The 24,495-nt window shown below is 35.8% G+C and overlaps 1 protein-coding gene across 1 annotated transcript; it reads right to left on the bottom strand.

Moving 5' to 3' along the window:
* Positions 1-1,274: 1,274 nt before the first annotated feature.
* On the bottom strand, positions 1,275-21,071 carry LOC111506580 (uncharacterized). The gene is made up of 8 exons (XM_074182218.1): positions 20,894-21,071; positions 20,531-20,804; positions 17,124-17,266; positions 7,119-7,249; positions 7,016-7,057; positions 1,839-1,930; positions 1,645-1,704; positions 1,275-1,591 (listed from the first exon to the last, which is right to left on the bottom strand). The coding sequence occupies exons 1-8, from the start codon at positions 21,023-21,025 to the stop codon at positions 1,299-1,301; spliced, it is 1,167 nt and encodes a 388-aa protein (XP_074038319.1). The 5' UTR covers positions 21,026-21,071; the 3' UTR covers positions 1,275-1,298.
* Between the last annotated feature and the right edge of the window lie 3,424 nt (positions 21,072-24,495).

The raw sequence follows: 24,495 nt of genomic DNA, 5'->3' as shown, positions 1-24,495 counted from the left end.
TTACAACCAGTGCTTGCTCTTCCCTTCGTCAGAAAATTGTCAGAAATAATGAGAAGAATTGGGTCCAAACCTGTTTCAGATCCGGAAACACCATCCGTAGCAGCCTCACAAAATCCAGGCCACCAACTGCGAATTACGATCCCAAGAATTGAATTTACCGGATACCCTATGAGTGCGGCAAATCCTATATCGGTGAAACTTAGAGGCCGAGCACAAGAGATACACAGCAAGGAGAGCATGAGCATGTCTGGACTCATCAACATAACATCAAGTGATTCCAAGCTGGGGTCATCCACCAGGAAAGAGCACTGGTTCAAGAGAAAGTTCAAATATATATGTTGTCGCATTCAGCCAAGCTAGCGTAGAGATACGTAACCTTGTAATAACGCGGACCTTGTAATGGACCTTGTAATATGGACCTTGTAATAACGCGGAAAAAACGGTTAACTTCCGCAAAACTGGTGAAGCGGAGAGGGGGAAGAGTGGATAGGTGGAAGCGCTCGTATGTCCTATAAATAGTAATCTTTCGAAGAAACAGTCCAGTCATCACCCGAAGACTATTCTGGATACCAACAATCGAAATGTCGTGAAGTTACTTGGCTTGAAATCTCTTTCGAATTATTTTTATATATTTTTTTGCTTTCTTTTCCCTTTTTCCAATTATTTATTTCTTTCCTACTTTTTTATACAATTTCCTTATACTCTGTGGTAATTTTCATCTTTTATATTTATTCGTTTTCTTTATTCGTTATCTTTATTCATTTCATTATTTTCGAATCATATCAGACAATGGAAGTTCGAGCTAGTAAAATTCATCATGACTCATTGTCATCCGCTTCCAAAGAAGATATTGAAGTTCAAAAAGAAAATAAGTTTTATAAAAGCCCCAAAATTTCAATAGATGAGGTTTTCAAAAAGAATTTTTGTTTTCAAGAACACAAAAGGACCGAGTTTCGCAACTTTAGTTGAAAAAAAGGTAAGTATACACAGGACCGTATAAACAGGACCGGCATGGGAATATCGGAAACCATGCGAGAATCAAAGTCGGGTGAATTGAGAAAAAGTAACCTATTTTAGAGTTCAACACTTTTCATGGTGATGATGTTTATATATTTTCATTCCAACATTTGATTTGTAGAGAAACCATTATCAATATCAACTTTATACATGGATCTGGAAATGAGTTGTTAGTTTTTCTGGCCATTAATTCACTGATGTATCATCACAATCATTCAAATAGTGGATGGAGAAACTGAAAATTACGGAATGTCATAAATTATCAATTGAATCTTCTTATTTCACAATATATTAATAAATAATACATAAGTTAGTATTGTTAACTGTTTTAGTCCAATATGATTGTGTGAGTATCCATTTCTATTCATTGGCCTATCCACAGTATTGTTCTTGGATATCATTTTCAGCTCTTTCTCTGTCTCCTTATTGAATTCATCTAACATTTCATCTTTGTCGAGGTCGTTGATAGTTGCAGTTGGTTCTTCTTCTTTTTCTTTTATATCCTCCAGTACTATGTCTTCGTCTATATCATCTTCACCTCCATTGTCATCCTCTATGTCGTCATCATCTACATCTGCATTGAAATTCGTTAATTACCATCAATTAGTGAAAGACATACTTCCTCACCTTTTTTGTATCGAACAATATGTCTTATGTTTCCTCCAGTTTTTTGACTGTAATGGAATCCTGAAGAAATAAAAAATGATTTCGACATTCAATTGAATCCATTGTACAACAGAATATACAACATTATTGAAATTTATTGTTCCCACAATTTTGATGATTCGCCACGAGTGACTATTAATAAGTGCATATGATACCTTCAGTATTCTGATGAATGATTCTCTCCACTTTCAATACTCCCTGTTCTTCAAATGTCCGGCATGTGCAGTTTCCTGAATCTGGATCACAACTGAAAACATCAAATTGAATGACTATTTCTTCTATATATATCAGTTTCGGTGACCTTTCATGAATATTGAAAATGATAGAATAGAACGTTCCGAAAACGGTATCCAAATTCAAAACAAGTACTGTTCCCAAACACCGAAATTACAACTCTTTTCTTGGAGCGCGCTTCATCATGAAGACTTCATTTCGTGGTGGCGCTAATTTGGTTGGTGAAACGCGCATCGAGAAGAGCGTTGCAGTTCTGGTGTTGAAAACAATACCTTTTTGGTTTATTCTACCCCAGAGCTTGCAGTTCTACCTTTCATCACGGATATCCGAATGGAAAAATATTTAACAACCCCAATTATTGTATAACTTTTCTACCGAAACCTCTAATGTAGGTAGTTGAGAGAGAGAAATATTTTGAGATGAAATCTCGTCCCAAATAATTGTCCAAGAGCTCTTTAAATTTCTTTTCAGTGGTATATGAATGAGATGTGTTTTATATCAGTGTCAAAATGAATGTTTAATAGTTTCCTCCTGAATCTGATCACGCTGAATCTTCATGAAATAATCAAAATTAAGAAAAACATGTTTCCAATTGATTCTCAAAATTACTGTTTATTGAATCGTTTTCAAGTGAAAGTTCATTGTGCGATTGTCACTGAACATGTTGAGTGTGGAAATTTTACAATGACATGTTACTTGAATACGTTATGGATTTCCAATAAGTATCGGAAAATTCCATTTCATTTGTTTATTAATATAAATATTATACATCTCTGAATTTTTTTCACTTAATGTTATCATATGTTATATGTATAATGTTATATAATGTTATATCATATCAAATGGTTTGTAGTTATATTTGTCAGAATAGTTTCTTTAGTTATCACAATAAAAGTTTGGAGTTATATTGATCATATATATGTGGTGTTATATTCAAAAGTAGGTCCAATCATAATGTAAATGCAGTTTACGTCAGAAAGGAGAATGCATTCAAAGACTTCAGAAGCAATATTGAAATCACAGAGAAAAATGTCATCAAGTTCTGTCAGAGATCCACTTGAAAATCTCTATTTTCTATCACATGGTGAATTCGTTGAGGAAAATGATTGCAAAAAGAGCATTTTTTCATTGCAAGGTATTCAGGCATTGAAATTGTGATTGCGAACGAGATAAGTGATGCTTGTACTCTAGTCAAATCAGTATGATAATCAATGAATAATAATCATCATCTCTCATTGAAAATTTGAAATCAAATCAATCATCATCAACATCAAAACTAGAACAATGCCAAATTCTCGAAAATGTCACTCCAAATAGAAATCGAAAAATTTGTTTCTTAACGAGAAAAACAAATCAGATAAAATTGTTGAGAAATGCCCATACAGCTCCTCAATAGGTTCAAAAGGTAAATAAAACTCTTTAAAAAAAATACTTTAAAAAAATGCAGATGCCTAATTCATAAATTGATAATTGCTCTCATAACGATGAAAATGTGCAAAATTGAAATACGAAACTACTTTGCAAACGGAGATCAACAATCATTGTCCGAGAACCATGAAGAATTAATTCTAGTATTCATTATTCTTATTATTATCAGGACAAAAAACTCTTTCAAAAAACTATAGACCTTTGATATCAGTGATATCGGTAATCATGAAGAAAGTTAAAAACCATCATATTCTCAGAAATTTGGGAGGCTTTAACCTCTTAAGCGATCATCAATATGGCTTTCGAAAAAAAAGATCAACAGACGACCTTCTGTCGTATATCACCCATATTTGGAACAACGTAATCGAAAAACATGGAGGATCAAGAGTTGTTGCGCTCAATATTTCTAAGGCTTTTGATCGTGTGTGGCAAGAGGGTTTGCTGACCAAACTTCGATGCTATGGCTTGTCAGATCATTTTTGTCTATGGCACTTCAGCTTCCTGAAAAAACGTTCCCTGCAAGTGGCCGTCGATGGATATCCTCGAATACTTTCATCGTCATCGCTAGTGTTCCCCAGGGATCCATATTGTCTCGAACCCTCTTTTTATTGCATCTTAACGACTTATTGGGAAAAACCGAGAATCCAATACATTGCTTTGCTGACGACAGCACACTTGTCTCGTTATTCCATTTGGATTTCAGGACATCGACACGGAGGCACATCTTTACCGGCAGCAGGAGATTACATATCTTAATGAGGATCCAGAAGTGATTTCGAGTTGTGGTGAAAGTAACCAGGGTCAATTCAATGCCAAGAAGATAAATGTCTCCAAACCAGATTTAATAAAGTCAGGTCGGCCAAATCCGCTCTCTACGTCGATAAGTTTGTTGGGGGTTTAAATGGACACCAATATGTCCTGGCACAATCTTATCACTGGAATTGTAAAAGCTGCTTCTCAATAGCTTGGCACACTGTTCCGAATCAGAAAACTGTACACACTTCAGCAATCAGTTTCTGGATTCCATCCAGTTTCTGGATTCCATCCAGAAAAATGCCATCCGCCTGATTGGAGACGCGAACATCATGTGCATCCTTGATAGCTTGAAACATCGAAGAAAGGTTGGAGATTTGTCCCTCTTCTATAGATACTTTCACGGGAGGTGTACGAGTGACTTGGCACATTTGATTCCATCAAGAGCGGTACATATCAGAAATACGCGACCGACTGTGGCTGCTCATCGTTTTGAGGTTCGACTCAGTATACTTCGAACTACACTGTTTAAGAACTCTTCCATCTGGAGAACTGCGTTAATGTGGAATAAACTTCCTGAGAACTTTTTCCTAATGGATTTAATCTCCAGCGATTCAAATCCAATGAAATTTGCTACTTTCACACGGACACCGCTCTGAGAGCGCCTTGAAGATTTCACTGTAGTGCTTGTGTTTTGTCTTCAATAAAAAAGAAGAAGTTCCGTAGATTTCATACAAATTGAAAGTTCATGATCCATCTTACTAAAATACCATCACTAATCTTTAGAATCGAGACGAAACTTGAAACTTGTACCAATGTTCTGCAGCGAAACCTGCATAGAGATATGGAATATTCTTTATTTGGTTAGGAGTTTCGTTTCGTATTTAATCACTGTTGAAACTCTTGTTCGTTTTTGATATTCGTGGTTTGAGTTTTCTGTCGGTCCCTTAGATGGCGTTTTCGTAGAAAAAGTAATCCTCCTAACTTCTCACTTAGATTTATTTCTGTTCAGAACAGAACGTCCAAACTTCTCATTCTTGATTCGATGTAGCACCATGGATGCTTACAATGCTTTAAGGCTTTCATATAATCTAGTTGCTAGATTCCAACGAAAGCAAGGCACGCCAAACACAAAACAATTCAGGTGAAGTTTGACTTTTGCAACTGACTGATGTATGACCAATCGTTCATGTTTGAAATTCGTGGAATAGGTAGAATCTCTAGATGGCATTTTCAAACGTCCTCAACTCTATTTGATAATGGAATATTTGTTCCAATATCAATCGACTTGTTAGTTGGAAAACATGTTACATCTGATTGATTACAGAAATGGACTTTCAGTTCAACTCTCTATTTTTTTTATTTCATAATTTAAAAGTTTATGTTTCAAATAGTACATCTGCAAAAAATCTGAATTTTCACTCTTTATCTTCCCCCTCAAATTAATTGTTGAATGTGGCGTTCACCTAAACGGGGTGTGGTCAAGCTTGACGTCACATCAGTCGACTCGGCGACAAGGGAGTGCTAGCGGATAAGCGAAATACGTGTGCTAAAGCCGTAGAAAGCAAGTTGTGTTGTTTACTGCAGTGTGTCAACTGCGTGAATATGAATAATGATAAAAAATTACGTTACGGGTATTGCATCATTCCTAAATGCAAGAATTCTTCGGTAACTGCACCAGACAAAATTTTTATTTCACTGTTACGAAAAGCATGGCAGCGCACTATGCGGAGGGCCGACTTTGTATCTGCCAAGGGGACGCATTTTTGTTGCAAAGATCATTTTAATGTAAGTATGAATGATAATGATTAATAAAAAAAATTATACCTAACTCTGAGCACTACTTTGAATTTTAGGTTGAAACATACTTGGAAAATCAAATGTATATCAAAACTATGAAAATGGGAAAAATTATATCGAAGCCAGGCGTAGTTTGGCATATATTTGATTGCCAGATTGATAGACCGACGGCCCATACATCTAAAGCTCCACCTTTTGTTCAAAAAAAAAAAAAACTAATTTTGTTGTATACTTGTAACGAAGATATTGTCTGATGAAGCAGGTACACAGGAAAAGACCTTTGATGTTGGAATTCAAGTTAATAAACAGGTTTTTCGAAGATCAAAAGCTGAACAGACCGTAAATATTATATACCACCGAAAAAGAAATCGTTCTGAAGAAATAGAAAATACAGAAAGTATTGGAAAAAATTACTACCAAGTTCCCCCGAGGACAGTGAGAGTTTGAGTACATCAAACATGACTTCTGTTGATACATTATCAGATTCTACTTTGTCTTCATTATTAGTTGAAAACTGGAATTCGAAAGACAATATTGAGCGAAGATCTATTTACGTCATAGAGAAAAATCCAAAATTATGTCTTGGAATCCCAAAGTACTCTTTATTTATTACAGAACTTTTGTCTCAAAAATGCCAGTTACCCAGAATTGATATAAAAATTACTTTGAAAAAAATTAAATTGAATTGACGATAGCAGCGATTCATAATCTCCAACTACAGGCCCGATTGCCACCGCTTGAAACTCGTTTGCCTGGTGTAACGTCACGATTTACCGCGGGCGATCTCACATTTTCAATTGCTCTTGCTCAGTTGTTAATTAAGATATAAACCGGAAAATTTTGTGGGATACTTGGGAGATGATTTACTTTTATAATATATAAGTTTCAATGAAAACTAAATTAGCCTGAATGAGCCCATTATTGGTAACAATTTTTCGAAAATTCAATTTGTATTAACATTTTTTCAAATATTACTGCTACCAGCCATCATATAGAAATTTTAGGTTGAAGAGCAACATTACTCATAGATAATCGAAGCAAATATTTTCTCTCCGTCATCCTTTCAATGTGATAGAATAATTCAAGCAGTTCAAATACTAAATCACTTGGCACTCACCAGGCATATCCAGGCCCCAGACAGTCGAGGTCTCCTTCACCCCTGCAACAGAAAATAAGAGCATCTCCAAATGTGTCCATAAATTCGAGTTTGGACCACTAACGTGAAAGTATTTATGCAAGAAGCGACTGATAGTTTTTCACCGACGTCGTATTCCGGTTGTTCCCTCCATTTCGACCAGAGAGACTTCACCGCTGGGACTTTCGCTGATCTGTCAATTGGATATTCGCAGAACTGTGAAAAACAATTTTTTATTTGAATCAGCTATCTCACTTGCAACTTTGGAGAAAATGGATGAGTAGAAATCAAATGATCTGTATATCCTAATGAGTTCTCTACATTTCGAAAAACTATTTTTTATTACAACTCATACTGTAATGATCAAATTATCTTACTACAAGTTAACTAGTTAAGTGCTCCAAAAATGTTTCTGAAAAATGGTTGGTTGGGTAACAGGATCGATTTTTTTTTATAATACAATTGTTTTCTTGCCGACGTTTCGAATTCATTTGAATTCTTTTTCACGGCTTTCTAACAATGAATTTTCATGAACATACCTTCCACAAAACTTACACGATTATTATCATTTCAGTTTCACAAGAAATAATGAGTTCTTGATTGAATTACTCACCAAAAAGTAATTTTTTCGTGCTGATAATATTACTATTTTAAAAATCATCAGACATATTAAATACATATTAAAAAAAAATTAAAAACATACAAACGACCAAAATTTTCGAGACAACACCAAATTGGGTTGGGAATGGGTAACTGTATGTCACCCATTTGTGCAGGCTTGGTCATGGCAGAACTACAAAATATATGCATAAAAAAGTTGTCATTTTAATTGCCTTTTTTCAAAAGATTTGTTGACGATATTGTTACTTCCATTCCAAAAAATAAACAAACTGAAATATAAGATAATTTTCATAATTTTCATCCAAAACAAAAATTTACTCTAGAAATGAAAGAAAACAATCCGTTAGAATTTTTAGATTCTAAAATAATCAAAGTTGCAAACCGAATTTCAAAGGTAGACTGGTATCATTAACCAACTTTTTCTGAGAGATTTTTAAATTATTTCTCGAAAGATAATTTTCAGAGTAAAATCAACATTATAAGGAATTTGGAATCGAGAGCAATTTTCATTTCCAATTCTGAATTCCCTAACAAAAGTCTCCAATTAATTGAGAATTACCTAGTGGAAAATAATTTTTCTATAGCTCTTATTAAAAAATGATTAGAGAAAAAATTTTCTCCTCCCAAAATACAAGGGCAAAACCCAAATATCACAAAATTCTATTTGTAGAAAATGTATCTGATAAACTTGGAATGCAACTCAGTATCAAACAAATTAAATTATCTTCTTCAAATGAAAACACAATTGGAAATCATTTTTCTTGAAACAAAAAACAAAAACACCACAAGAAATACAATCGGATATAGTTTACAAATTGAACTGTGGAAGCTGTCACAAATGCTATGTTGGTCAAACCGGACGGTAGGTATCTTAAAACACGAGTTTCAGAACACATGCGAGACTATAAAAACCCCACAGCTCTTGTTGAACGTAAAAAAGAATAAGGACATGTTTTTCATTATGATTATTCAACTATTCTAGATGTTCAACCATATTTATCCAAAAGACTTTTGAGCGAAATGATACATATCCTCAAATGCGATAGTGTTAACACTATGGCAGTTATTATTATTATAGAAGATGTCGATGACCTCAGTACTGCATATTTCAATTTGATGAGTAAAATACCGGAATAATTTACCTTTCTGTCATTCTTTTTGTTTCTGCCATTGACTAAAAAACAAACACAAACTTATCAGAATCACAGATAAAGCCATTCGTTTGTTTCATGTCGTTTTGTGTTGGTGTTGTCTCGGAAATTTTGGTTGTTTGCAATGTTTTTTTATTTTTTTTATATGTATCTAATATATCTGATGATTTTTAAAATAGTAATATTATCAACACGAAAAAACTACTTTTCGGTGAGTAATTTGATTAAGAACTCATTGTTTCTTATGAAATTGAAACGATAATAATCGTATAAGTTTTGTGGAAGGTATGTTTATGAAAATTGATTGTTACTGAACCCTGAAGGAGAATTTTATTAAATTTGAAACGTCGACAAAAAACAAATGTTTTTTTCAGATATCTTGCTACCCCTCAAAATGAGCCAAACTTATTTTTGAGAAAATATAAGGGTAATGTTGTGAAAGTGAAGAGATGTTTCTTCATCAATATAAATAAAATGAATTTGATAATAGATAGGTATATGAAATTTGTATCATTGGTTTTCATCTATGTTTGTTTGAATAACGTTTACAATATTTTTCGAAGTTGAGTGGAAGAACAACTCAGTGGCACTTGTGCTAACTAAGTTGAACTTCGCCTTTTGTTATGTCAGCAACTAGCTCTCTAATTTATTAAAATATTTATATGTAACTACAGCTGGGTAACAATAAAGACGATTATTATTATTATTATTATTAAACATACACAAAGAGTACGAAATGAAAAAGTATCGATGATCTGTTTAAATATATCTGTTTAAAATCTGTTTTTCCGTTAATCAGGTGTCGTCCCCATACGAATGACAACTCTCAGAAGAGAAGAGAAACTTGTGCGAGCTGAGGACTAACGAGGTCTTATCTTTCAACGTGTGATTCCTAACACGGATGATGGTTTATATACACAAAAATTTCAAGAGAAAGATCACAGACAGCAAGGCTGCACTTGGAAATCTGATGAACCAAAATTATAAGTGACGAAATTGGCCGATACTTGATGTATTCGGGTAACACTTGTAGGATTTTCAATAAACATACAGGGTGTCCCTAGACTTCCTCTTTTCCTCTCGGGAATGTATAGATGGGGTCAAAATATCACCAGTACTTCATATAACTTTTTTTCCTAAAATCCTTCGTTACCAAGTAACGGGCCCTCGAAGTTACAAAATGAAAAATGTTTTTCTTTGATAACTTTTCGAGTGAATATTCAAAATCATCCAAATTTTGGTAATTGACTAAACAAATGAATTCCTTCGATGAGCTTTCATGCAGGAGTCAGTTGTTTTGCTACAAAGTCAGGAACGGACTACCCCCGATGGTCCACACCCCAAAACTTTGAAATGACAGATATTTTTCAATATTTTTTAACAAATTAAGGATACTTGGACAATTTTATAAATAAAAGTACTCGTATGGAAAGTCGATCGGAGCAACGAGTCTTGATAAAAATGTAGTTTCACTCGACGACATCAAACCCGCTCGTCCACCATTATTTGAAATGAATAATTATCAAAGCAGAAAAATAATGATAACGTTAATTCAACAACATTTATCCTGAGATGTCTACCATTATTCGAAAATATTAGTTTTTAAGGAAAATGGAAATGATAGGTAAAATGTTCATAACGAATTTTTATAATGCAAACACGTTTTACTAACGAAACTCAAGAGCCTCAAGAGCAAACAGAAATGAAAAATCCGCTACAGAAACTGCTCGATATGACCACCTTCTCTCTCTATACATTTTCTTAGTCTGCGAAGACACCCTCTCTGTACTTGAAATAGCATTCCAGGGTCGTTTCGTATGGCTTCACAATGTAATGTTATTCTATTCAACAATGCATCTCTTGTGTGAATAGGTGTAGCGTAAACAAGGCTTTTCAGATGCCCCCACAGAAAGAAATCCAATGGATTTAAATCCGGAGACCGCGATGGCCATGAATATGGCCCACCTCTACCAATCCATCTATTGTGGAAAATATGGTTCAGATGGTCACGCACAATCAAACTAAAATGAGGAGGAGCGCCATCATGCATAAACCACATATCTCTTCGGGTTTGCAATGGAACATGTTCCAAAAGTCCATTCAAATCGTTCTGAATGAACTCCAAATAACGTTCTCCATTCAATCGGTCCTGTAGAACGAATGGTCCTATAAGATGGTTTCCTATGATACCAGCCCAAACATTCACGTTGAATTTCCGTTGGTGTTTGGTTTGCAATATCCCATGGGGATTTTCTTCGGCCCATATATGGAGATTATGAGAGTTGATAACTCCATCTCTATTGAAACCTGCTTCATCAGTGAATAAAACTCGATTAATAAAAGTCATATCCTCTCTTTGCCTATCCATGAACCAATTGGCATATTCCAGTCGTGCTGGAAAATCTTGAGGTGTCATGGCATGTACCTTCTGGATGTGAAATGGGTGGAGCAGTTGTTCCCTAATTATTCTATGAATAGTGAACTTGGATGTATGGAACTGTTTTGATAGATTTCTGATGCTCATTGAAGGATCATCAGCGACGGCTTCCAAAATATTTTCCTCCAATACAACGGTACGTACAGTCCTAGGAGCGCCCTCACCACCTCGTTTTGGCAAAACTGTACCTACAATAATATCGAAATAAAACAACGTGCTCAAATTAATTATCAATTATTACATACCTGTCTCCCTCAAGCTGCGATCGACACGCTCGAATGTTTCTCTTGACGGTACCGTTCGATTGGGAAAATGCTCGGAATACAGACGACGAGCTTCTGCAGCATTACAAAATGCTCGTCCATAAAATACATGCATATCTGCATATTCATTGAATGTAAACTGTTCGGCCATATCGAAAAAATTCAAAATATCCTATAAAATATTGACAATACAATGATAGTCATATGACAACGCACCACTCAACAAAACAAAATCGCATTCCAGTTTCTCATTTTTTATCAAAACTTTCTAAAAGGTTTTTTTGTCAACATCTGTGAAAGAAATGGAACATAATTATTCCCTGGATATTTTTCACCTGATCATGTGCAGCTGTTTTTGTAGTTCATTCGTTTGCTTTTTATTAGTATAGTAAATATTTTTTCCGATGTGCGTTTTTTCAGCTAAATTTAGATTCGTGTTAAAGAATTTCTCCCATAAAATTATAATTATCAGTGAAACTCCTCAACAGTTTAGCTGTGAAGAAGAATTTGAAACATTCGAATGTTGAGTTTCATGAGATTCAGATAACTGATCAACACGAAACGTGATTATTCCACACGTATTATGTACATACAAAATATGGAATGAATTCGATATTTCATAGTAGAGTAGCTTGTTAGTTTAAAAACACCACGAATCTACAGAACTTGATATTTCTCTTGAAAAAATATCTGCTATCACAATTGTGACTTAAACTTCCATATAGGTACTGTACTTTTTGTTTACGACTTCATTTTAGCATACTTTGTATTATTCCTGTTATAAATGTTGTTGAATTAACGTTATCATTATTATTTCTGCATTGATAATTATTCATTTCAAATAATGGTGGACGAGCGGGTTTGATGTCGTCGAGTGAAACTACATTTTTATCAAGACTCGTTGCTCCGATCGACTTTCCACACGAGTACTTTTATTCATAAAATTGTCCAAGTAACCTTATTTTGTTGAAAAATATTGAAAAATATCTGTCATTTCAAAGTTTTGGGGTGTGGACAATCGGGGGTAGTCCGTTCCTGACTTTGTAGCAAAACAACTGACTCCTGCATGAAAGTTCATCGACGGAATTCATTTGTTTAGTCAATTACCAAAATTTGGATGATTCTGAATATTCACTTGAAAAGTTATCAAAGAAAAACATTTTTCATTTTGTAACTTCGAGGGCCCGTAACTTGGTTACGAAGACTTTTAGGAAAAAAAGTTATATGAAGTACTGGTGATATTTTGACCCCATCTATACATTCCCGAGAGGAAAAGAGGAAGTCCAGGGACACCCTGTATTCTAGAAAAATATATCTGGGGTCATCCATAGGGAAACCTTCATATAAGGTCCGAAAAAAGGACTAAAAAATGCTTTTACAAAGCAGAAATCGGCTTATAATAATCATAGGGCTACTAATTATTGACACTATTGTTCCAGTGGATATTTGAACAGAATAGGGGAGTATAAGGAGTCTTTAACAGGAAGCAACGCAACAGAGAGGCAGACACAGCTCATCATATTTCATGCATGTGATGCACTAAATCTCTGAAGGGGAAAAGTTTATGGGCAATCTTTATCATAAAACCAACAAGACATTGATACAAACTAGTACAAGAAATAGTACTAGTGGAATCGATGTTACAAAAAGATGAGGAAAACGCAATGAGCGGTGTTTCCCGCAGACTTGAAAGGAATGGACAAATCAGGCGGCTTTCTAGTGGTGAAAAAACACTTCCGGATGTTTAGATTGTCAGTATATAATACAGTCTTTGAGTCGTCAACTGAAATGAATTTTGTATGTACTATGACGAAAGGTAGAACTTGAACCTCGGGCTTGAAACAAATCCAGAACAAGCACTGTCCCCAAATAATAGAACTTACAACGTCTACTTCACGCGCGTTTGAGTAACTAGTTTGTCGTTTTGAAGACTTCAAATACACTGATTCCTTTCTTCAAACTGGTTTCTATCAGTATCTTTCACTTTCCCATACACATCAATGACTTCGGGAAGGAGTTCGTGATGAATTTTCTGTTTGGGCTATTTAGCATCGGACCTTTGTCAGTCTTTATATCTTTCATGTCACACTTTGCTATTTCCAGACTTTTGAAAACATCCAAATAACTAATGTCATCTACCGATTTCAATAATTTCAAACAGTTAAGGCCGTTCTCTTATGCGTGATGAGCGAAACTAGATTTTTCTGACCTCAAAAAATTAATATCATCTTCGTGTTCTTTGAAACAAGTTTCATAAGCTCGCTTAGTCTGTAGCGAAACCTATATGTTTTTGTCACAGTTCTAATACATCCCTGACTTTTCATTTCCCAACATCTTATCTTTAGGGTGTCCTAACATCAGTTGAAGTGAGCAAGAAAATTTGAAAGTTACTTTTTGGAAATTTTATCTAATTCGCTAGTCTTAGTTCATATGGTAAAATAATGAAATTTGAATCGATATATTTTTTGAGATTCGAAGATTTACGAAGATTCTCCTGAAGTTTACGTTTTGTAATCAACATAATTACTATATTTGACGAGTACGCGTTGCTCTCAGCTATGTCCCTGATAACACAGGTTACTATGCTATATTGCAATTAAAAAATATGTTCAATACCAATCAACTCATCAATGTATATTATGCTCTCATCTACTGCAATCTACTGTTATATCCTATAACATCAACTTCTAGGGATGCTCCAATAACTGAAACAAAATATTTGTATCCCAAAAAAACAATTATTCGACTCATTTTCACTCTAACACCAGATGAATCGTGTCGACCATATTTTCAAAAATATAAAATTTTAACAGTTCCATGTATTTATGTTTTCAAATGTTTAATGTTATTATGAATAATGTTGACCGTGTTAGGAATTACACGTTAAAAGGTAAGACCTTGTTAGTCCTTAGCTCGAACGAGTTTCTCAACTTCAGAGAGTTGTGGTTCGTATGGGGGCGACAGCTGATTAACGGAAAAACATATTTCAAACAGATTTTATGAAACATGTTGAGATGTATCAGTTTCTCATTGCCATGATTACCCAATTAGAAACGGAGACCTCAGCAGAATTCCTGCTAACAGCTCATCATCATATGAAAAAAGCTCCTCCTATATAGGTATAAAGTTTTTCAATCATCTTCCCGCAAACCTGAGAGAGCAACGGAATAAAAACATCTTCAAATCAAAATTAAAAGCACATTTGCAAAACAAATGTTACTATAGTATCAAAGAATTTCTTGATGCAAAATGAAAATATGTTTGCTCATGTGTATAAATATAGTGAATGTTTTTATGTATGTGTGTACAAATCTATCAAAAAATTATATTTATATATTGTTGATTGTAAATTTGTCTACCATCACACGGTTTTTTATTTGTGACGTATCCTATATCATGCTGTATGTGATCTGTAAGGATTGAATAAAGATTTTTATTTTTTTTTTCACCGTAGTGTGCGGTGGTCAGGCCCTATCCCCCGAAGCCCCGATACATTCGGGAGAGCGCGCCAGCATTATCAACCGATGACCACTCTCCACACCGTGGGATAAGTGATCATTGGGTCCGAAAATCATGTGCCCCGAGCAAGCGCACAGAGCCAAGAATGACAGCCTTATGCATCTGTGCGGCTAAGATTTCTGCCTTAGTGCGGGAAGCCGGTATCATTATGAGATTCGAGAGTAGAGAGGACATCATTTCACCAAGGACTCTAATAATCCGAACAACCATTTCGACATAGTGATCTGGATAGAGTCTGCAGAGTTCGAAGAGTAAATCACGATTTACCTCCTCTTTTTTGACGATATTTGTCTCACCAGGAGCTGAAAACTCAACGGCAAATATCGTTTTGTTTCGGTGGTCGAGAAGGACTACATCAGGCTTATTAGCTTGTATGAGCCTGAGGGTGGGAAACGAATAATTCCAATGAATTCGGTACTTCTCGTTCCCCACAACGGATTCAATATCCCCCAGAGCGTAGAACAACACCGGTGCCTCGTCAATACCGTAAGAGTGCCGTAGATGGTAATATAGCACTCTTAGAGTCGCATTATGTTGATGTATATAGGCCGAGACCGCATATGCTGGACATGCTGATAGCAAGTGCATTAGGGTCTCGGGCGCCTCGAGGCAGGCCCTGCACCTTGTGTCAGGAACCTCTATACCCATCACGCGACTGCGGTAGACTGAGGTGTTGAAGACATCATCCTGGCAAGCCATGATGAACCCTTCAGTTTCCGACTTCAGCCCACTCGACCTAAGAAAATCGAAAGTCAGGCGCTTTGATAAGCCAAGGTAAGGTCTTCAATGTTCAATGAATTGGCTTATCCTTGTGTTTCCACAGAAGTAAGGTGATCTCTGCGGCTTTTATATGAGCTTTTTGCTGAACGGGTTCCAACTCGGTGACAGAGTTGTGGTCACCTCGTTCATTGTCGAAAACCATACCGAGTTCATAAGCTGCTTGGGCAGCTGCCCTAAAGAGAAATGCTCCAATTCCTGCTTTTTCATGGTCACGGATCATGCTGAGAGAGGCATCCGAACTCTTGACAACTTTACAGGCTGTATCCAGTACCATTCTGTCATGTAGACACTCCAAACTCATAGTTTACGGCCCCCCTGTCGTCAAGGGAAGTACAACCGTGGAACGGACGATTTGGGATGCAAACTCCTATAGAGAAGCATCATTTTTCAGGTCTTTACATCGAGTTGATACAGCTCCTCCCGAGTCCACTTCACTACTCATTAATATTTTTTTTTCACCGTAGTGTGCGCTGGTCAGGCTCTATCCCCTCAAGCCTTGATACATTCTTGAGGGCGCGCCAGCATTATCAACCAATGACCACTCCCCACACCGTGGAGTAAGTGATCATTGGGTCCGAGAACTATGTGCCCTGAGCAAGCGCAGGGAGCCAAGAATGACAGCCTTCTGCATCAGTGCGGCTAAGATTTCTGCCTTAGTGCGGCAAGCCAGTAGGAATTTAAGATTTGAGAGTAGAGAGGACATCATTCCACCAAGGACTCCAATAATCAGAACAACCATCTTGACAGAGTGATCTGGATAGAGTCTGCGGAGTTCGAAGAGAAGATCTCGATATTTTATCCGTTTTTCCTCCTTTTTTTCTGACGATATTTTTATCGCCAGGAGCTGAAAACTCCACGACAAATATCGTTTTGCTCTGGTGGTCAAGAAGGACTACATCAGGCTTATTAGCTTGTATGAGCCTGGGGTGGAACGAATAGTTCCAATAAATTCGGCAGTTCTTGTTTCCCACAAGGAATTCAATATCCCCCGGAGCGTAGGGCAACACCGGTGTCTCGTCATACCGTATTATTATTATTGCCATTCAAAAATATATACTCAATGACAGCTCAATACTTAATTTTGTCCATTTTCATAAAACTTACTGAAACGACTGTTACATAACAACTGCACGTTCAAAATGGCTGAAACTTCAGTGAGTTACTGTGAATAGATGAACAACGATATTCGCTAGATTTTATTTACGAGTGGTGTTATCTTCATATTGAGGTCGGAAACTTTACAGGCTACCCTCGTATACTACCATGTTATAAAAAAAGAATCAGAATAAGTTCATATTGAGAGTGTCTTGAAATGTTACCGGGTTTCCGCCTCTGCACTTCGAATCACATTCCACCGTGTGCACCGTGTTTTCCACCGACTTCGCTGTGCATTGGGAAACTCCACAAACGTTATATTTGCATAATGTACTCGGTAACGGCGGGATGTAACAAGTTGGGAAACCTGGAAAAACGAGTTGAAAATTAATGTACACATTGATGATGAATCTGAATAATGAGTCGTTACAGTTCATTCTATTTAAGGAAGAATGAAAAAATAAGTTCGGTATGATAAGTACCTTAAACAGGCAGGACTAATTAATGCCACGCGAATCAAAAAATTGCCGATCATTCAGTTTGTTCAGATGTGGCTAACGAAGTTTCTTGTTATACTTCAGAAGTTGGGAATAATAGTATCTTCATGCGATTTTTTTTCTAAGTTAGTAAAATGTAAAAGTAATATAGAAATATGAGTAGGAATGAACAATAAATGCCGTAAGATGTCACCTGGAATGAAAATGAATGAATGAAAGTTACGAATATGATAATGATCAACAACTGAAATGTCTAAATTGATTAAAAAAATTAAAACACAACAACAGAGGAAAGGGAAAAGAGAAACAATATTTCAAAGCGAGCTATTTTACAATTCTCCAATTGTTGGTATCTTCAATGGCATTTGGATGATGACTGGCACAATCCTGTTCCTCCAAAACAATTTCCAGTTCAACTGAGTGCACCTCTTTCATTCCGAATTAGCGCTTTTTTTGTCTGATACAAGTTGAGGATCGATACACTGACCTGGCTAAATGCGGGCGGCCCCTGTAATGTTCAAAACGTTTTTTTTTTCTGTGGATACAGGTCCTTTACTTTCGGATCATACGAGATTATGTTGGTGAGTTAACATGTTTTGTTATTCTCATTTGCTAGTTTCTCCTTGCTGAGTGGTCCTTCTGTGCTCTTCAATACGAAATTTTGATAGTAATCACATGGATCCGATCAATACTTCACATTCATTTTCGTGAGACTACGATGGCTGGTGTGCCCGAAAGTGAGACAGGTTGTGAAATTGAACTCATATCCAATATGAGCATCCCCCTCGTTTGTACTTTGATTTTAGTGTAGTTTCTTGTGGAAGCTTTTGTTGGTTTCTGGCAACAAAACCCTTCTGAACTTCTCGATGTTGCAACACATTTTCTAGCCTTCGTCTTGCAGAGACTAAATGCACGATCAATTAGGATGACTGGATCAATGAATATATACTATTTTTTGTGGATAAGATTTCTATATGTTTTCTACTTAGTTTTCTGAAACATGTCGGAAAATGGAATTTTGTTTCGAGATTCGTTTTTCATTCTTTAAAATATGAGAAATAATAGCATTTTTTCTCACTCACCACTCTATACTATTTTTGTCAAGGGGAAGTTTGTGTTTGACCATGCTGATATAATTTATGACCTTCCTCCAATACAGTAAGGTAAATTATGCTCATATGGAGTCACAAAATCAATATATTCTTCAATTGGTATTTTTTCATTTATATTCAAACTGCAGTTACCTTTATTCAAACCTCATTACATTGTCCTCAATAAACGCCCAATCATCATATTGCTTATCATTCAATATCAAATAAAAACTTTCCTGGATAACAACAAAGGTAATTAATGATACTGGAAAATCAAGAGACCGATCTGATATTACAGTCTTAGTTTTGCTCGATAAAAGTAAAGCTTTTGGCTTCGTAACTATTGATCAGTAAACTGAGCTGAACTCATCATGTTGCTGATTTCAGGAAATCATGGATTGCGAAATAACCCTACTGAGACTATTGCAGATACGACCCTCGAATCTATGACGTGGAAAATCGTGCATTCTTTATGGACGACTCTGAAGTAGCAGGGGTAAGTATCGCTAAAAAATTGGGTGTAACTATGGACAATACATTGATTTCCGATGAACACATGACAAATGTAATCATCAAAATAAAAAATTTCAATTAGTTCAAATTTCGACTTCCCACAGTTATGAAAATAAAGTTAGTTGAAACTCTAATTTATCCTTCCAATAATTACTGCTGTTCGGTTCACTTGAATTTGATAAAATGAGATCACAATGTTTACAAATTTAATTATGTTATGTTGCTAAAGAGGTAGTATGATATTCTTTCAGTCATCCGTCATCTGCACATCAAGATTGAATGTTGACCTTCAATTAGGTGAAGGATTTTTTCCTCCTATATATTATATGAACTAATATGCTACTATATGGTACTTTCATCCCTCACACGCAAGTTTTTCATTTCATTACCCATTCTGTTCGCGATATCTGCAGGATTGAAAAAAAACATTCTCCTCCTCACTTTTTTTTGATATGTTGCTTCATGCATTTGGCATTGAAGTGTTCGACATCATTTCATACATGAGTATGAATATCCTTTGTGATTCGAACTTTCCAAATATATTCAAATCTAATGTGAATCACTACTTCCGCACAGTCCCCGCTCTAAGAGCGCCTTAAGGATTTTTCTGTAGTGCTTGTATTTTGCCCTTAAAAAAATTCTGTATGATGTCACTGAGTCGACATAATAAACTGACTCAATATGTGTACCAGTCGTAATGCGGTGGATCACCATCAATTTTTCCATTTCTTTTTTTATATAGTTTTCTTTAAGATACCCATGCTGTTTTTAGAGCATTTTCTTTCGACGGTGTACTTTCAAGAGACAAGTAGCAGGCACCGATTCGCGTTGTGGGAAATACATATATGAAATTTTCGAGAATTTGGCCACTTATGTTTTCTTTAACTTTTATTGGTGTATTTGTCCTGCTGCTTGTTGGTAAAAATATTTACACCAAGAGTGTAAGAGGTATGTATTTTTCCATCCTCTCCATTTTCCGCTGTATTTTCTTGGCTGGGAGACTGAGAATCGAATTTTTCATTTGGAAACCAACCATAACAAATCTGACTCCAACATGTTCTACTATGGGGTAACTGAACCCAGCACTGTAAGTGATCCCAAAGAGTCGTTTCTTGATCCTCTGATAGATTTATGATCGTTTTATCTGATGTAGTCTTCGTTCCGAAGGAAATATTTCACCTACAGTGACTAATGCTGCCGTTTTCTGTGTTATTATATAAAATAAATGAATTAAGGAATGCCACAAAGATAACTTCTCCAAAAAAGTTTATCAAAAAATTGCGGTACCAAAAAAGACACAATGCCTTCAGGTCAGTCCTGTTGTACTATGAATGTTATAGTTGTCCAATTTTGTAATGAAAAAGAGCATTTGTGAGTTCCCGGTGATATTAAAAGACGTTTTTTCTATCATGGAGAAATATTTTTCCGCTACTTTTAATTTCTGATGCCTTTCAAATTGTAAAGATAACTAATTTAGTGAAATTCTATTGGAAAAGATTTCTACATTTGAGTTGTTATATACTGACTCACCTCGAACCTTATACATTTCATCTCCAAAAATGGTTTGTTCACATGAACAATCTTTGTTGCCTATCATAATCCTAACATCACAAAATCTCCTATGAACTCTTCCTTGATACCTATCCGTTCCCAATTTGAATTTACATTTATGTTTCTTTTTTTTCGAAAGTTGTTCGGAGCAAAACGTCCATTTCTCTAAAATGTTCTGTTGACATATTCCTAGGAAATAGTTCTTTGATCTTTTATTGGTGCTATCAGAATTCGCAACGTCTTCAAGAAATATCTGAAACCATGAGTAAATTAAATGATTCCTCATATTTTGCCAACGTTTTTTGTAGGTGATCAAAGGCTGACGAACTGAAAAAAACTCACTGCAAAATATTTGAGACCGATGGCTACTAAAGCACACGTTTCCAATTGAAGATCTCTCACCCAGTCATCAATATTATAAGGGGTTTCGTTTACATAATTTGTAATTTCATTAGTTGGGTCGAGATTCTTCATTTCATAGGCACATGACAAATATAGTGACACTGTCAAAAATTTGAGTAACATTAAAGTGACAGAGATTAAATGGGAACATATACAGGCTAGAAGAAAAAGTAGTACCATAGACATATAAAATTCAATGAAGAATTTAAATACATTTTTTTATTAGTCAGTGGCTATTCAGCCTATACTTGAAGACTGGCAGTAAACAAATCTAAAGAAATGAACGTTCAAGCCACTCTCGAATATAGCTACACAGTAGGTTGAATGGACTGACGCCTATCAGAAAACAACTACTTCCCTGGCTGATACCACGAAGGGCGTTGCATTATATCCGACAGGCGTCAGTGCAGGAATCTTCACAGAAAATTTCCTGCATATGCAATTGGCAATACAACTGAAAGAGTCGACCTTCAATTTTGGAACGGGCACACTAGTAGACCGGTTTCGGGCTCATTAGTCACTCGTCAGTGCAAGATAGTGGCTGTCATCGACCTAAAGTCATAATTGAAAATCGGAATTCTTTCAGAGTATTTCATTCCTCTTCCTAAGTTACAGCGAACAACAAAATATCACTCCATCTAGTGGACGAGGTACTAACCAACTGCATATCCGAAATGTGTCCGATTCCTCTGAATAAGATAGTTTTTCTTCCTGTGCTGAGAGATCATCTACAAATACTACCAAAAGTAACGGTCCCAGTTCTAATCCCTGAGGGACTTCTATTGTCACATAATGTTCCTTGGACACGATATTGTTACATTCGATTGTCAAATGCCGACCACTCATATATGATTTTATCCAAGTCAGTATGTTATGTGGAAACCAAAGCCTCTCTAACTTTATATATAGAAAATCTGGTGAAACAGTGTCAAATGCCATTGAGAGATCAAAAAAAACTAGCTACAAAATAATTGGCATCAACTTCGGAGTGTATGTTATTGAGATTATCATAGGCAGCGGTTTCTTTGGAACTTTCTTTCCTAAATCCATGTTGATTATTACATAGTATATTATTTGACTCTAAGTAATTCACTATTTCGATAGCCACCACTTCTTCATACAATTTCGAAACATAACAAAGTAATGAAATTTGTCGGTAGTTATGAAATTTGTCGGTAGTTATTTGGGTCATTTCCATTTCCTTTTTCAAAAAGAGAAATGACTAAGGCTTTATTGTGCCAAACTTATTATAATGAAGGGTGTTATTCCATATGCATAATATTCGTTGAGTGTTTTATTGTACTTAATATTATGAATACTTCTTGATTCTTATCAAATCGTTCATATTTGATCATGCATCAATTAATATTATAGAAGTATCCCTTTTTTCACTTTGACGATAATTGACAGTACCTACTTATAATGACGTTTCCATCATATAGTTTTTTGGAGCTATAAGACTCAATTTCCAGCGTTGTAATAATATAATCTGCATCATATTTACGTTTGAAAAGTACACATGACATATATCACATCTCATTCACTTACGTCATCACCATAGTTATATCATAAACAACCTTGCAATGCCAACAACCATTCTCATTATCTGAAAAATACACTTCATTGCATCTTGAAGCTGATAGCTAGGTCCCATTTGGAAGCTAAACGAGTTAGACCACAGACCTTTGCAACAGATATATACGAAAAATTCCTGCCTTTCTGGGGCAGGCAAATTAAAACTTAGCGAAGTTTTCCACAGATGAGAATGATGAATATCACAGAATATAAAATAACGACCTGAAACACGACCTTTATAGCGATGAATTAGAAAAGTTTTTGCCATTAAGATAATGGAAAATTATGTACTCAACCAAAGATTAGGCATATTACAACGAGTACACAGGTATAACTTCATATATGTAGTTGGAACTTGATATTGTTATTTTTTGTGTGGTTGTAGTAATAAAGACGATTATTATTACTATTATATGATAGAATATAAAATTTATGACTCAGTGAGTATTGCTAATGATTTTTTGTAATTTCTTAAATCGTTAATTTTGGTTCTCAATATAGACGTTATCGAAGTTCCGTGGTGGCTGTGGTAGTGGACGGACGTGCAGATAACGACCTCACACAAAGAAGGTACGCGAATGCCATGTGCTGTCGTGGGGCTCCGTTTTTGTGTTGTCCCAGTCCATTATGTTAATTACGGAAATGTGTGAGTGTCTTCAAAAAGAAGTGATGAATAAAGGCCCCCCTTCATTTACGCCGGTATTCAGGCCCGGGTGGTTCGTTAAGGGGGCTGTATATGTGAAAAAGAAAACAAAAGGTCTCCCAAGCAGGAGTTGACTCCATAAAAACCAAATTGTTTTTATTATTGGAAGAATTGAAGTTGGAAAAAAATGGTTGGCAGAATTGCTTCGTGCAAGACCGTTGTGCCTCCCGACGAATCTCCTGTAAACCAACGGGAGGAGCATTAACCCGCGATCAGTACCGCCGTTAGAAATGATCTAACATTTTTAACTTTTTTTGTATTACTTTTCTTTTGTCCCTCGTATATTCATCTCCGGCCAGCTATGCCTCGCTCAATGTTTTGTCTAGTTACCCCCACCATTAATTTAGATTGAAATTCACGAATTTCTGTTCAGTGCGCTATTGAAGTCGTGTGTGTCGAGATGTTAGTAAAAATCTAACGCGGTAGTTACGAATTTTGAATAGGTAGTGTTGTATCAATTTAACTATTTCTTGTGAACTAGACTAAATTTGGACTTTGTTGTTGTTTGTGATGGCGTATGAGAGGGAACAGCAACGTTTACTAGCTCTTTGGGAGGAAGTATAAGATGACCTGCAACAAGATGAGATGGATCAATCGGACTCAGAATTTTCAGAAGCCACTTTATCAAATGACGAAGTAGAAGAACACAATCTCCAACGCTCTGCCTCTACACAATCTCTGGGTAACGATCTACAAAATTTAAGATCTGAAAGTGGTCCATATTATACGGCTAAAGATGGTACTAAATGGTTCATGCACAAAAATCAAAAGAAAGTTGGAAAAACCAAACCTCAAAATATTGTTACACAGTTGCCAGGTGTAAAAGGTGTTGCCAAGGAAGCCAAAGCAGTATTGGATTGTTGGAAACTTTTTTCTCCAATGAAATCATTCAATATATTACAGATTGCACCAATAAGAAACTGCAAATCATTAGACTTACTAGAAACGTGAAACATTACGTTCCTTCAGATTTTGACGAAATTAGTGCATTTGTTGGGCTCTTATATCTTGCTGGTGTAAAGAGGGCCCAACATTTGAATACTTCAGAACTTTGGTGCACGGACGGAAAAGCCCCAGAATACTTTGCTGCTACTATGTCAGAACGCCGTTTCCACTCCCTGGTTCAAGTTATTAGGTTTGATGATATTGAATCTAGAGCACAAAGAGTACAAGAAGATCATTTGGCGCCCGTGAGGTATGTTTTGGACAATTTTGTAGGAAAGTGTTTACAACATTACTCGTTGGGTAATTACATAACAGTAGA

This window comes from Leptinotarsa decemlineata, unplaced genomic scaffold (assembly GCF_025532065.1).
Source record: "Leptinotarsa decemlineata unplaced genomic scaffold, Ldec_3_MD MMD2_tig00026328_RagTag_RagTag, whole genome shotgun sequence".
In the NCBI taxonomy this organism is placed as follows: domain Eukaryota; kingdom Metazoa; phylum Arthropoda; class Insecta; order Coleoptera; family Chrysomelidae; genus Leptinotarsa; species Leptinotarsa decemlineata.
Note: the sequence above shows the minus strand (reverse complement) of the source record. Positions and strands in the feature narration are given on the sequence as shown.

Excerpts from the sequence above, each read along its gene's own strand:
- LOC111506580 (XM_074182218.1), bottom strand. The coding sequence starts at position 21,025 with ATGAAGAATCTCGACCCAACTAATGAAATTACAAATTATGTAAACGAA. Across the intron at positions 1,705-1,838 it reads CATTCATCAGAATACTGAAG|GATTCCATTACAGTCAAAAA; the intron begins GTATCATATGCA and ends TTATTTCTTCAG. Across the intron at positions 1,592-1,644 it reads TATTGTTCGATACAAAAAAG|ATGTAGATGATGACGACATA; the intron begins GTGAGGAAGTAT and ends ATTTCAATGCAG.